At 35.7% G+C, this 15637-nt stretch overlaps 1 protein-coding gene across 1 annotated transcript in view; it reads left to right on the forward strand.

Annotated features, from left to right (window-relative positions):
* epas1b (endothelial PAS domain protein 1b) overlaps positions 1–15637 on the forward strand; it is a 63085-nt gene that overhangs the window by 30378 nt on the left and 17070 nt on the right. The window contains exons 3-6 of the mRNA XM_073873018.1: positions 4356–4507; positions 7760–7844; positions 10222–10334; positions 10410–10612. Of these exons, the coding sequence (XP_073729119.1) occupies positions 4356–4507; positions 7760–7844; positions 10222–10334; positions 10410–10612 (553 nt within the window). The remainder of the gene's footprint in view (positions 1–4355; positions 4508–7759; positions 7845–10221; positions 10335–10409; positions 10613–15637) is intronic.

Raw genomic sequence — 15637 nt, forward strand, 5'->3', positions numbered from 1 at the left:
TGTTTAGATAATGTAGGTCCTAATCTTATAAATCAAAGCCAGCACAAGATGAAAACAACAATTTAATAAAAACATACAGGGCATGTTTAATAACAGATATGGCAAGCATCATAATATATAAAGGTGTGTATCTCTATAGAGCTTGTTTAATTCAGTTCAATTAAAAATCATTTATATAGCCTTGTTTACAGTTTTGCATTACATTTTATGCATCCAAAGCGACTAACAAGGTATACGTTTTTTTCGATATGTGTGTTCACTGTGTTTGAACCCATGACGTTTTGCGCTGCTAATGCAATGCTGTACCATTGAGCAATGCAGGAGCATAGTAGTACAGACATATATAAATGTGGCATATAAAATATATATAGGATATACTGTATGGCAACCTACATTAGTACATTAGCAGTAGCAACTACAAAAATAACTGTGAATATAGTTGTCCTTAGGACTATAATCGGATTGAAGTATGAAAATATGGAGAAACATTTAAGAAGCTTCTGATAAGAAACCGTTCATCCAAAAATTATAATGCTGACATATATTTACTATGTTTTCTAAACATTTTTTTTCTTTTGCGGATTACATAAGTAGCTCTTGAGCTTAATGTTTATGCTACCATTTATCAAGCAATTGAAAAAGTGATTTAGTGGTTCTTTTCAAAGTTTCTTTGACTCAAGGAGGCGAGAGGATGTGAGTTTGCTCGTATTGTTTGTGTGTCTCTATTATAAAATTAGAATCTCCGGAATTTGGACAAAGGAGCCTCAGCGTTCGACATTCCTTACTGTGTTTAGACAGACACTAAAGACGACAAAGAACAGAATTAGCTCGCAGTTTTGCCTGCGGGCTCCTACTGTAATTTGCCTAAGGTGCAAGCCGGTTTCCGTTCAGGTTGAAAAATCTAGAGGAAGATTTTGAAACCGTGGACTTGAAGTGACTTGAAAGTCAAGAGTTCATGCACAAGGTACATGCAAAAACGGAGAGAGAGTATAGAGACATTGAAAGGCAGCCCTGTCAGTATGAGATGACACATCAGATAGTGTTATCAGCTGGTCTGTGAGATCCGTACTGGGAGCGTGATTGGTGCTTTCTTCAAGCCTGGCGCTTTTCGTCTCAAGCCAGCCAAAACACGGGCCAGCGCTGGCGCCACACATCCATCCATCCCCTCCTCCTAACATCACTATACCCATGCTGAGGGTGCATGGGAAACACTTTTTACATAAGATCCTCAGTCCCCTATGCACCGATGTATAGATTCACTGATTCGCTCATCCACTACATCTCTCCTCGAGCGTCTCAAAAAAGCAAAACTTGTTATGAAATAGATCTTTTGGAAGATACTATCTTTTTTAAATCAATGACTCAATGCTACTATAATTACTTTGATTCACAGAAATAAGTTTAACCCCTAAAGATTGATATACTTTTTAGCTTGAAAATACGCAGGTGTGCAGTCGCAATGCCTGTTTGTTGAAATGAAAGATGTCATATCCTTTAGTACATACAGTACTGTACTGTTTAGAGGTCAGAAGTCTTTAGATTTATGGGATTTGTTTATTATGTTAATTATGATTTAAATATTTTTTCATATATAACACATCATTGATGAATGTGCTGCCAAATGTTTGGCATGACCTTGCGATATCTGTGTACAGTACGTGATCATCATTTACCTATTAGATGCACTTTTATCCGCAATACATATTTTCAGTATTGGTTTCACATCTCAAAGTCGGTTGCAGTTTTGTTTCATCTAAATATGAAAGCCGTCGTGCAAGAATTCCTTCAAAGATGTACTCTTCATTCTCCTGGGGCCACGGTCACTGGGCTCAGCCCAAATCCAGCCCTGGGCTCTCAATGGGCCTTGAGAAAGTTTCTTATCTGAAGGAAGCACACTGGAGCAATCACAGGCTTCCGACCTCCCGGTGCGGAGCCGTTGTGTTCTCCATGACCTGCTGCACGCCACCTCCCTCCTGAACCTCTGCCAGATCTACCAGAGTGGTCAACCAAAATCTGCCACCTTATCCATGTTTTAATGTTGCTATTACAAACAATGTGAGAACAGTTTTGCTTTTTTATAATCGATTTAATCAATTATTTACACTTGTATCAATAATATGAGAAAAAAATATATATACAGTGGAGTGCAGAAGTACAGTACTATGCAAAAGTCTTAGGCCATTACTAGCTTGTTGTTTTAGCAAAGTTTTAATGTCCTCCATATTTATTTTTCACTCTTTTTATTAAGATACAAACAGAAAGTAAAGGAAATATGTATACAAAATTAAAAACAATACAATTTTCAGAACTAAATGTCTTCTTCAGACATCAGTCAGTATTTAGTGTGACCTCTCTTGGCACTAAACACATCTTGAGCTTTTTTAAGACGACTGAAGTCCTGAAGTCATTCGATTAGAATTAGAAATTAGGATTTAATTTTATTTAGGTTTAAGAGATCCTACAGTTGCCCGCTATTGCTCGAGTGAAAGGGGAGTTTACCCTTAATACTTGACACATCAGCTTAATACAGTTTTTAATACTACATACACATTTCCTGTATTTTCCGATTCTAATAAATAGACTATGAAATAATTATATATGATCACTATAACATTGGAAAAACAACACATTTAATGGTAGCATGGTGGCCTAAGACTTTGGCACAGTACTGTATGTGACTGCTCAACGCAATCTCATGGCAATTTGTACGTGTTTTGCGAAGTGGCTAATTCATATTACGTTTTTGTGACTGTGACATTGGGGTTAGGGGTGGGGTTTCATTATTGGGTTTTTGTGACAATCGTACGTTTTTGTACGAATTCATACGAATTAGCCAATGAATTCCCGTGAGATCAGGGTGGATTGCTACTTATTTGCATTTTTCTTAGTTCATACAGATTACATTATCAACATAACATTTTGAATAAAAAGTTTTAGTTTTCATTGACAAGAATTTCAGAATTAATTTTTACTGCATGGCGCCCACATATTTTTTTAGCTAAACCTCATAATTCATTATTAGGAACCCAGCATGATCTGAGCAACTTAAGTGTCTTAGTTGAAGAAAAACATCCAAGATTTTTTATGTTGAGTTTTTGCACTATAATACGTTGCATATGGAAATCCAGACTTAGAAGGCGTCCAGCATCAGATTTTTTTTAGCACATATAAGGTTAAGGTCTGAACTTACTATAACCATTATTTTTAGGGGATTTAAAAAAGATTTCCTATATAATTATTTACATTTTTTAGATTATCATTATCAAAAAGTTATCATTACCGCACCATGATATTACATTAAATATATGCATTTACAAACTCATGTTTCGGTAATGAGAACTAAAAAGTTGTCTAGGTACTATGACAAACAAAATTTCAACTTTTATCTGGAGAGAAAAATAAAAACTGCTTACGTGGTAGCCATCTTGAGTGTCACCGTCAATTATGTCCCTACCAAAAATTGTTGCGGAGGATGAGAAAATTTTACTTGGACACATTTATATTCCTTATTATTGTCTCTACATTTACCAATGATCACCAAATACCACATGTTTCTTTACTGTAAATGTTTATAGTATAACATGCACTGAAGCTTTTTATTTTTTAGATTTTTTAATTATACATATTTCCATGTCAAAGAACCCAAATCCAGTCATGGACACGTTGCGGAAATGAAAATTTCCTCCTTAAATGTGGAAAAAACAACAAAATCTGTTTCTATGATGTCATTTAAAATCATGTGCAAAATAGTACATGAAGAGATGTTTGTAACTGTATGCTTCTTATTTTGATACTCTTACTTTTTTTAACAGAATGTTTCATGACACCTTATAAGTCTAATTTCAGATAAGCATATACTATAATGTCATTATAAGAGAGTTGTGTCTATATATTGCATATACTGTACATTGCTCTGTGTAAGTTTATATACTTTTCCAAAGGTGCGTATGATTTTCAGAGAAGCATGACCATAAATATTGGTTGTGATTACGCAATCTTCACTCAAACGTTTGTAACAGATGTGTGTTTTTCACACATTAGATAACAGCTGGGACTGTTTCTTTAAATTGGCAGACATTACATATTTAGTATCATTAAATCAACCGGGCGTTATGGGTGTCTGAGTATTTGTAGCGCATGTTGGTATGTTTGTGTGTGTTGGGCAGTGACAGAACGGAGGTCAGTGTTGTTGGGAGGGTTTAGAGTAACAGGATAAAGTTGCTGTTGTTTATTTTGGGCATCAGCCAAGGACTTAAGAGCCAGTTGAAGAGGGGCGAGTGTGTATACGTTCATCACACATACTGTATACTCACACACACCGTATGGTAAAAACTATCATTTGTGTTGTGTTACAGGCTGTGTTACCACCACAAAGACGTCAGAGGTAGACCGATTGATGGACAGCTGGTATCTGAAGTCTCTGGGCGGCTTCATTACCGTGGTAACATCAGATGGAGACATGGTCTTCTTATCGGAAAACATCAACAAATTCATGGGGCTCACACAGGTGAGGATGGACACATGCAGTGAAATGGGTCAAAAAACTGTTTAAACTGGTTTAACCAGCCTAAGGGCTCAGTCACACCAAAAGCGTTTATGGCAGTTGCAGGCGCCTTTTTTGAATGATATTCTATGGGCAGGGCGGTTTACTCCACTCGCTCACTCTCTCCTGCGTGTTTGTGCACCTCTCACCCTCAAACAAGGTCAGAGCAAGCATCCTCTTTTTAAAGTTTCTGCTAATATGACAGTTAACAGCAAAAGAGCGCTCACGCTTCAATATTTGATTGACAAGACAGCTGACTCGGTGGTTGCTTAGCAATATGAAAAGCCGCGCTGCACTGCTCTTTTTTAAAAAAGGCAGTGCGTCGCGCCTTGCGTTTGCAAGCGTTTAAAGCGCTTTTGGTGTGACTGAGCCCTAAGAAGGTTTGCCTGTTTCACAACCTGATCAGTCTGGATAGAGGGATTTCAAGACACCAGCTGAAGACCATAATGGAGACCAGCTTTAATTTAGCTTAATTTGGTTTTAAGATTTCGTTCAATACTGATACCAACACAGATAGGATAACACATTAATAAAAACGTATACTATCCAGTAATAATGCAATAATGACACATGTTACTTTTAAAAGTAACAGTGCAGACAGGTCTTGTTAACATTTATACTGTACATTTCCTCTGGGTTCACTTAATCATAAGGAGATGAAATGCCATTATTAAACAAAGCACAAGCCCGTTTCCTTTAAGCCCTGTATAGGAGGAAGGATGTGTCGCTCTTTTAATACTTAAGCAGACGTTCAGCCTCTGGCTCTTAAGAGTTATCTGCTGGCTAATGATTGCTTCCTTACACATGACTGCTGTTTTGCAGAATTGCAGTCTGTTATCAATTTGTTATCAGATATGAGTTAAAGATCCATTATGTCTCAACAAACCCAATACTAATGTGTCCACGGCCCGCAAGATTGTTAAGAGACCACTCCAGTTTTGACTTTAATCATCATTTCTAGATGTATTGTGACCATTTCAGTCCAGTTGAATTTCAACAAAAGCAAACCTGGCGAGTGACATAAAGTCACCCAACAGCAAATGCAAGAGACTGAGAGCATGACAAGACCCATGAAAGATGTAATGAAACATTTATTTATTTTTTAAATTGAAAGACATTCGTATTTTGTTTTGAATGAATTTGAACTTGTCTTTTCTTCGTATTGAAGATTGGAAAACACTGCATCTTTTTTTCTTTTTTTTGACCATGTGTTCCCCATTTCAAATTTCAATAAATAAATGCAAATAAAAACATAATTTTTTTAGGATTTGGCAGAAATGTTGTCTGTAGTTGAGAGAATGAAACAAAAATAATCATTTGACTTAATCACAATCAGGGAAAAATGAAAGAGACGATTGAAATGGTCCATTAATTTTTTTCTGCTGCTGTATGTGACCCTGGAGCACAAAACCAGTCATAAAGGTACATTTTTTGAAATTGAGATTTATACATCATCTGAAAGTTGAATAAATAAGCTTTCCATGATGTATGGTTTGTTAGGATAGGACAGCATTTCTCAAAGTATAGGGTGGGCCCCACTGTTGGGGAATAGGAAAATTACAAGTGGGGCGGGACACACGGGAGGAAATTTTGTCATTTTGCGCCCATCTCTATTAATTGCTTTATTTATTGTCCACACATTTAAATATAATCCTAACTTTAAAAAAATCAGACTGTGAAGAAAATGGCATGCAGAATGAATTAATGTGGGAATGTTAATTGAAGCGGAAAATAAAAACTTTAATGTGGAGAGGCGGTATAGGTGGAAGCGGGTATAAAAGTTAACAATGGATAAAAACTGGAGATTTGGCACCAGCAGAGAAAACCAAGACAGACAGTGAACCTAATCAACCAAAAAGCCAGCTGAAAAGAAAGTATGATGACTTTTGTCAGAGACAAAATGCAAACACAGTTGCATTATTATTATTTACTTTTGAACAAAGTCTTATTTCATGCAAAGTGATAATACATTTGCACGTTTATTTTCTCTATTGAAAGTGTTTAATGCTGTTATGTTTTAAAAATATGATTAAAAATGTACCATTTTGTTTGGGCGATTGGGGACAGGTGGGGCTCAGAACCCTTTCCTAACTCCAAAGTCGGGAATGGCAGAAAAAGTTGGGATTGGACAATATGGGGCTGAACTATATTAAAATCTGAAGTTGCAGCAAATCTAAATACTGAGAAAATTGCTTTTAAAGTTGTCCAAATGAAGTCCTTGGCAACACATATTACTAATGATAAATACATTTTGGATATATTTATGGTAGAAAATTGACAAAATATTGTTATGGAACATGATCTTGATGTAATATCCTAATGATTTTTGGCATAAAGGAAAAATGTATGTTGACCCATACAATGTATTTTTGGCTATTGCTACAAATATAATAAGACATCCGAGATAATGGGATATCCGAGATAATGATGACATCATCAGAAAAGAAACCATGTTCCTTGGTAATTCAACAAATTCAAGTCTACAGCTGCTGTCACATTTTAAAGGTTCCAAGGCGCAGATACAAGCAACACAAAATGAATCCCTGCGACCAATATTGACAGTCCCTCCAGAAAAACGTGATTATGCAATCGCACGATTCAACGCATAATCAGCCAAAGTTCACACATTTAAGTGGGGGCCGCATTTTTTCAAATACGCCGCACTTTCGCAGCATAAATTGCAGATTTCCGTGCGCAAAATATGATTGATTATGATTTCATAATCCCCGCATTTTCGTAGCAAAAATCACATATATCTTAGCAGAAAGTAAAAAATGTTGCATTTACTTCAAACAAGCGCAGCTGCAAACAGTTTTTGCAAGTTCACGCAATTTTTGCAAGTTCCCACAATTTTATTGCATAAAATTGCATAAATATCCCGCATATTCCAACGCATTTTTTAAGAAAATGTGCCGCAAGATCAAGGATTTTTGCCTGCAACAATCACAAAAAAGCTCTGCGTTTTGCTGGAAGTACTGTATAGAGGCCTTATGAAGCAAACCGATCAGTCTGTGCGATAAACTGAACTTTATTTACAAGATTATAACCTGTAACCTCAGACAAACGGTCCTGAGTGGTTTCAATAGTGTTCAAATAAGCCTTTATTCTACATTTGTAGTAAAAATGTGGCCTGGTCATCTTCTTGACAGTTCTGATAGGATCACAAATGCTGTTCAATGAAGTTATAGCTTTCTTTCTTTCTTTCTTTCTTTACAGGTAGAGTTAACAGGGCACAGCATTTTTGACTTCACTCACCCCTGCGACCATGAAGAGATTCGTGAGAACCTCAGCCTCAAAAGCGGTATGATCTTTCTTACAAACCTACAAAAGATACAGTCAACTATATAGACTCAACTGTAGACAAACACATTTGTCAGTCAATTTTCAGTCTGAAAACCCATCTTAAGTTATATTTTTTTGTGATTTACTATTTTCTACATAATCATTCTACATAATAACCTTGATATCTTTAATATTGACTAAGTAAGGTCATGGAAATCAATGAGTAAAATCAAACTTTATTGCTCCTAATCTCATCATTTGATTATGAGACTTAAACCTGGATTTCACAGATAGGCTCATATGTGAGAATGACTGAACTAACTAAAAATACATTAGGAGAAGCCTAATGTATTAAGTGAAGAATTGAATACATCTGTCTTTTATTTTACTTACTGTACTCTACTAGCAGATGTTTACAGTCACTTTGTGTTCTACTTTGGACTTGTTTGGTCTATTCACATCAACAAAATGAGCTCAACTCTAGTGAAAGGGAAAGATTTGAGCAAAACATACTGTATGTGTTGTGTGCTAAAATTGAGCTCATGTACCTATTCTCATGAGATCACACATTCCTCTATTTCACATTTCACTGTTTTAAAAGCATGCAGAAAGAGGACCTGCTGCGAGCTAAAAACGTTCAAAATTTGCCTTTTAAGAAACGTTCTTATCACTTCATAAAAACATACTTTCCCATATAACAAAACAACTAATTTAATGAGAGTACATTAGCTATGTGAAGAATGAACAGTCATGCCTTTTAAAACAATGACCCGCAACCCCTCATGCTTTCTTTTCTTTGCTTTATTTGACCTTCACTCTTTCCTTTCCCGTTGCCCCTCTTTGCATGCCTCCTGTAACCTCTCTGCTGTTTTATTGAGGTCAAGTTTCAATGCTGCTATTTCAGGTGTTTGGCTCCTTCACTATAATAGACTGCCGCAGCGTGGAGCATGTTGCCTCATCTGTTTTTGCCATGTTGTCAAGAAGGCAGTGTTGTCACCTGTGTCATGAGTCCAAACGAAAGCCCTCGCGTGATGCGTATAAATCACCCGCCATGACATATGATGCAAGCTTCTGACCTGTCATTGGCCAGTGCTTAAACTCTGATTTCATGCTGCTGTACTGTCACTTACTAGATGTGGATATTCAAGTAATAGTTTACCAAAAAAATTAATTGTCATTATTTAATCACCACTGTCTTTACAATGTTTACATATTTTAAGTATAACTTGGCCAACACAATCTCACGTGAAATCGTACAAATTTTACGAAGTTGCTAACCACATTCATACAAACTATCACTGTATAAATAAATAAATAAATAATTACAGGAAATACCGGAAATGTGTATATAGTATTAAAACCTGTATAAAAAATGTAAACTTATGTGTCAAATTTTTAGGGTAACTTGAGCAATATAATTAAACCTAAATAAAATTAAATCCTAACTTCTAATTTTAAAGACATTAGTCTTTTTACTTCATTCTGCTCAAAAACGCTCAAGATGTGTTTAGTGCCAAGAGAGGTCACACTAAACACCGACGAGTCCTAAAGAAGACATTTAGTCCTGAAAATTAAATTCTCCCTTTTTTTTACATATTTCCTGTATTTTCTGTTTGTATCTTAATAAAATTGATTGAAAAATAAATATAGATAGACATTAAAACTTCTAAAACAACAACAAGTCTGGTGGTGGTGGCCTAAGACTTTTGCACAGTACTGTATAATTGGATGAATTACTTTATAAAATATGTACGAATTTCCATGAGATCAGGCTGACTTGGCCACCCTTGTAAAAAAGGAAATGGGTTTTTTTAGTGTGTAAAAATAAAAGTTCAGACTGTGAACAGTCCCTCATTTTTTATTGGTCAAACAAACCGATAAATATATTTTTTGTGATTCTTTTAGTAAATAATGACTTGGATTCCATCTGTTTGTCACACAAGCTACCGTATGGCTTCGTCAGACTTTGTATATAACAGATGAATAGCTTTATGAAGCTTGACAGTCCCAGTCCCCATTCAATTTCATTGTATGGTAAAAACAGCTTGGAAACTCTCCGCAGACAAAACTAATGTTCTGTGGGTTTGAAACAACATTCGGGAGAGTAAACGATAACATGATTTCTTTAACATTCCTCACTTGTGTGCGAATATGAGGGAAAGATCAAAGCCAGACTATGTGCGATAACAACAAGATGTGTATTAACCGTTCCAACAAACATATTGTGATTCTGTTTGGTTAAAGCTTGTAACTTATTTTGAAACTGAGGACTGAAAGACATCGAAAGTGCTTTAAAAACATGTGATATCAATAGAAAAGGAGATCTGTTTAGCTTGAAGGGAATGCCAGGAATGTTTTCTTGAGATTTCCTGATCTAAGACTCTGTTAATCTGCAGGCATGGGGAAGAAAGTCAAGGAGCTGAACACAGAGAGGGATTTCTTCATGAGAATGAAATGCACAGTCACGAATCGCGGTCGCACCGTCAACCTCAAGTCAGCCAGCTGGAAGGTGAATAACTTCTCTCTTTCATGACGAGCACCCATCTAAACCGAGTTTATTTGTAACTCACGGCTGTTCTTTCAGGTGCTACACTGCACGGGTCATCTAAAGGTTTATACTGGCTGCCCTGCGCGTGTGCTCTGCGGTTTCAAAGAGCCGCCCCTGACCTGTGTGGTCATGATGTGCGAACCCATCCCACATCCATCAAACATCGACACGCCCCTCGACAGCAAGACGTTTCTGAGTCGGCACAGCATGGATATGAAGTTTACTTACTGTGATGACAGGTACCTCACATACTGTGCACACCACCGTACTGAGAATGCTAGGAATATTTACTGTTTAAGTAAACAGGTTGTAGTATAAGGTAACCATTCATTAACCTACATCATGCTATTAAGGCAAGCAGCCAATAGACATATAGATTTATTTTGAACTAATAATAAGGTGCTAAACCTATAGGAAATGTTATTCTTTAAACTTAATCTAATGCAAAAAGGCACCTTGTTTTATATGTCAAATCGTTATATAGGATTATTAAAAAACAAAAATTACTACTATAGTGTTATATTGATAATTTGTGACCCTGTCTAGTGAAATCCAGGCTAAAGTTTTATAATCTAATGATGAGATTAGGAGCATGCAAGTTTTATATTGATTTCAATCTTTGACATGACTTTACTAAGTCAGTATTAAAAAGGTGTCAATGTTATATTTTAACAAAATGTAGAATGAGTTTATGTAGAAAACAGTATAATACCTTTTTAGTTTTCACAGACTGGGTCACATATAATTTGAATAAAAACATTTAGGGCTCTATCTTACACCCATTGTGCGACGCAAGTGTCTTTTGATAGTTTCCACCCTGCGCAATGATAATTTTCACGTTTAGCGCCACGTTGTTTAAATAGCAAATGCATTTGCACCCCGTTTTGCGCCCATGGGCGTTCTGGTCTGAAAACGAGGCGCATTGTTGGCGCGTTGCTATTTTGAGGCAACTAAAATAGACTACGCCATTGACCAACTAAAACCTGGTCTAAAGTCTAAAGTCAATGGAGCAATATGTTTTTTTTGTTATTTAAAGAGCGCATTAGTAATATGCGCCTATAAACGGGACGACAACGCGGGTTTGCTTATCACACACATGAATGTGCAGCAGCACAAAAACGCTTTTAAATATAAAAGATTAAAGGATTGAATGTAAAAGATGATTATTATTGAGTCTCTTTGACATAAATAAGGACCGATTATTAGACGTTAGAAGGCGCAAAGAGCTGCTTCACCTGTAGCCTGGTAAGTAAATAAATGCTTTGCTTTAAACAAATGCATCTGTTTTTAAATGTTTTTTTAATGCTACCTCGTGGATTTATTGTATATGATGACTCTGTACCTGTGGATATGATGAGATGAGAAACATTTTTAAGTAATGCTTAAAAAACTGACGCTGTCCAAGTGCTGAAACGTGCGGAGAGCAGTTTGTAAATTCTTTATCTCCTGTTTGTTTTAGAGTACAAATCTTTTCTTACATACTTGTAAATTATTTTTGATGATATTGGATAGCCATACGTTTAAAGCAATTAAAAGCCTGCAATTTTTATGACTAAAAGAAAACGGTTTTTAAAGGTTTTAATAAAAAAACAATTTCAATTAGAGATGTCCCAATCCGTTATGCTGGATCGGTATCAGGTCCGATGCGGGCTTTTTGGCTGGATCGGACATCGGATCGAGGACTGACAAAATGACCGATCCAATTCCGATTTGTACGTTAGCCGTGGTGGTTGTTACTGACAAGCTATTAAAATGACATCAGTTCTGCATCCAAAAAGCCCATAAACGATCAGAAAGCCCAGTATATGGAATGTGCATAAAAAGTCCGGTCAAGCGCATAATTCCCAAAATAACCATCTGCACACTATAGCTTTTTTATTATGACAGTTTTACGCAATTAAGAAAAAATATTTAGCATTGATCAAATGTACCTATTATATGTACCTATTAAACACTGTCATGATTAATATTTACTAATGTTTCCTGTAACTTGTAAATTTGTGATTTTAACATTTAAAGTTATACTAGAGGTAGCATAAAGCACTATACACATTAAATTACAATAGTATCGGGCAGATATCAGCTGATATATACGAAAATTCTGGTATCGGAATCGGATCGGAAATAAAAAAGTGGGATCGAGACATCCCTAATTTCAATACAAGTGAAAAACAACACAATTATTTAACATGTATCTTAAACTGGTGGTCTTCTTCCTCCGCGTAGTTTTTCAGTTTACAGAGTCCATCATCTAAATAGGGATTAGACATAACGCCAGCGCAACAGGCTTTTAGAGGGGATGGTTTATTGCACGTAACACCCATAATACTCCCATTAATCATAAAAAAATAGGACCAACCCTTTTCGACCATGCGCTCAGCACACAAACCATTTTTCCCGTCGTTAAATTAGCAAAAGTGGCATCGGACACGCCCATCTAGATGTTGCACTGTGCGCTTTAGACAATGTGCTTAGATCGTTTAAATAGGGCCCTTAAAAGTGGTCTTGTTTCTTTTGGACCTCACTAAATAGATATGCATTAATAGCCCCATTTTAAGTAACAGGGCTGCAGATTTTAGACTACGGTACATTTAATACCCAAGCACATGCTTACCAGAGGCCAAAATATAAAGCTTTCCATCTGTGGTATATTGGTTATTTGCAGTGTAAGTCAATAACTGAGTCATTTAAATGTGACATTCAAGTCGATCACTGCATCATGTGGACTTGTGCCGTTAACAGCGTTCCTCAAAAGATCACACTGATCCCTACACACACACACAGTTCAAAGTGTTCACTGTCAGGAGATTTATGATTGATGTCCCTATAGCAAACCGAACAGCCCAGCACTAAACATGTTTCCTTGCTAAAGGCTTTAGCGTTGAGTGATTGTTTGACATGTTATTTTTTTTAACATGCATAGTTTCTAGAAATGTAATAAAGCATCGCATGCAATGCTGCACTCTGCCTGTGTTAAGTGATTAAAATACCTGGATGAATATTTACATGCCAAACAAAACTATGAAAATGTATTTATTTATTTATTTATTTATTTAATTTATTAAATAAAAATTAAATTAGTGAAATTTTAAACAATTCAGAAAATTAAAAATCTTTAGTTTTACTACAATCTCTGTATGGTTAGCATTTATCATACCAAAAGTTGGAAAAATATACATTTAAAACTTATTTATCATAGATGAAATGTAGTTAAACTCATCACATAAGATGAATTGAAATGTATTATTGAATAAATGTATGAATCATCAAGGAATATGTCCCTGTATATGTACTGTATGTTAGATGATGAGTCTATAAGAGGGATTGGACACATTCATTTTCTATTGATCATTTTACTTTTTCCAGTACATATCTAGTTGTAATTATGGTAATCACCACGATTTGAGTTTTAAAAAAAAATGTATCTCAAACATGCTTATTTTAGTTTTGAACCGCAGTGTGAAACCTAGTGGAAAGATCTGAAATGGAGGCCAGTGCTGCTATTATAACATATGTTGTATAAAAAAAACACATTATTTTATACTTTTAAAAGTCATTGGCAAAAATCAATGTGTATCTTTAAGCCCTATAGGCTTAGAGGTGGCTGTTTTCATGACTGAGGAATAGAGGCTCTTAAATGAATAGAGGCCTTAAAACAGACCCATACACATACACACACACACACACAGAGAGAGAGAGAGAGAGAGAGAGACTCATGAATACAGAGTCAGTGACCTGCCGCTCTCTCTTGTTATGTAACTTTAGTATACGGTTCGGTTCAATGTACATTTTTACAGTTTCATAAATAAAAATATGACAAATCCAAAATATAATAATGCTTTGACAGCATAAAAATAATACAAAGAGGTAAAACATTACAGTGCAATTTATTGAAGCATTTAGAATTTATTCATATTACAAAAAATGCATTGTTATACTGTGTATATTAAAAAAATTTAATTTTATTCATAACTATTAAATCAGACTCTCGCCATAATTATAGTCATAGAAACTGGCATGGCAATATAAAAATATTGAAAATTTAGATTATGTGGTCTAACCTGAATTTAGTGCTGGGGGAAACCCTTTCTAGAAGTAGGTTACACATTTGCACCTAAAGAGGTCATATTAGTACCTAAAAGGTATACATATTGGTACCAAATATATACATATCTTTACTTAAATGGTACTTTTTAGGACTTTTCAGAGGGTAATTCCCCAGTGACAGCTTGGGACCATTTTTGACCATATTTTCTGACACTGTACAGTTCTGTCATGTATTATCCTTTGACATAAGTAAGGAATAATTGACGACGGGCCGTTGAATTATTCGAATATAGTAGGCGGTAATGTGGCACGATACGAAGCAAAGTTACACCGCTGGTGTTATTATTTTCACATAATTTAACCCTCAATCGGTCATGGGGTCTATATGACCCCAAACGACATTTCATTAGTTAAAAAAGGTTCCCCATCATCTCAGAGATATAGACGGTTTCATCGGACGCACGTGATACACGTCTGGATCCAAACTTTACTTCCGGTTTTGTTTTTTGAATGGTCTGACTAGTTGCTAAACTGATCTCTTGAATGAATGCCTCGTCGAAAATAACAAATGTTTTGGTTTCCTAGGTAATCTATGTGTTGTTTTTTGCTTGTTATATAAATAAACTACGTTTAAAGTACTTTGTTGTTATCAGGGCAGGACTTAACAGGGTGGAGGCCCCTGGGCTTGAATAAATTTTGGGCCCTACACTATCAGAACAAAAGGTACAAAAGCCGTCACTGGGACGGTACCCTTTAAATGGGTCCTAATATTTACCATTTAGGTACAGATATAGGTACATTTGTACCCATTATATGCACTCTTTAGGTACAAAGGTGTACTATTTGAAAAGGTACTACCCCAGTGACAGCTTGTGTAAATTATCTTCTGAGAGTGCACATACAGTAAACAACCTAAAATAAAAAATATATCATAGAACTACATTTTAGGGAAGTTTCCGGACAGGGTTTAGATTAATCTAGCACTAGGCCTATTGCTAGGTTATATTAGGGCATTCAATTAGTTTTTACAAACAAACCTTACAAAAAACATCACTGGTGTGCGTCTTGAGACAAAACAATGGCAATGATATATGTTAAGATACATCAGTGCAACATGTGTTTAAATTAAGACAGATCTAACATGCATTTTAGTCTTGGACTAGGATAAGACCTGACTAGGAAACTGCCCCTATATTATCTCTAAAGCAGAACATAAG

Source organism: Misgurnus anguillicaudatus, chromosome 11 (genome assembly GCF_027580225.2).
Source record: "Misgurnus anguillicaudatus chromosome 11, ASM2758022v2, whole genome shotgun sequence".
NCBI lineage: Eukaryota > Metazoa > Chordata > Actinopteri > Cypriniformes > Cobitidae > Misgurnus > Misgurnus anguillicaudatus.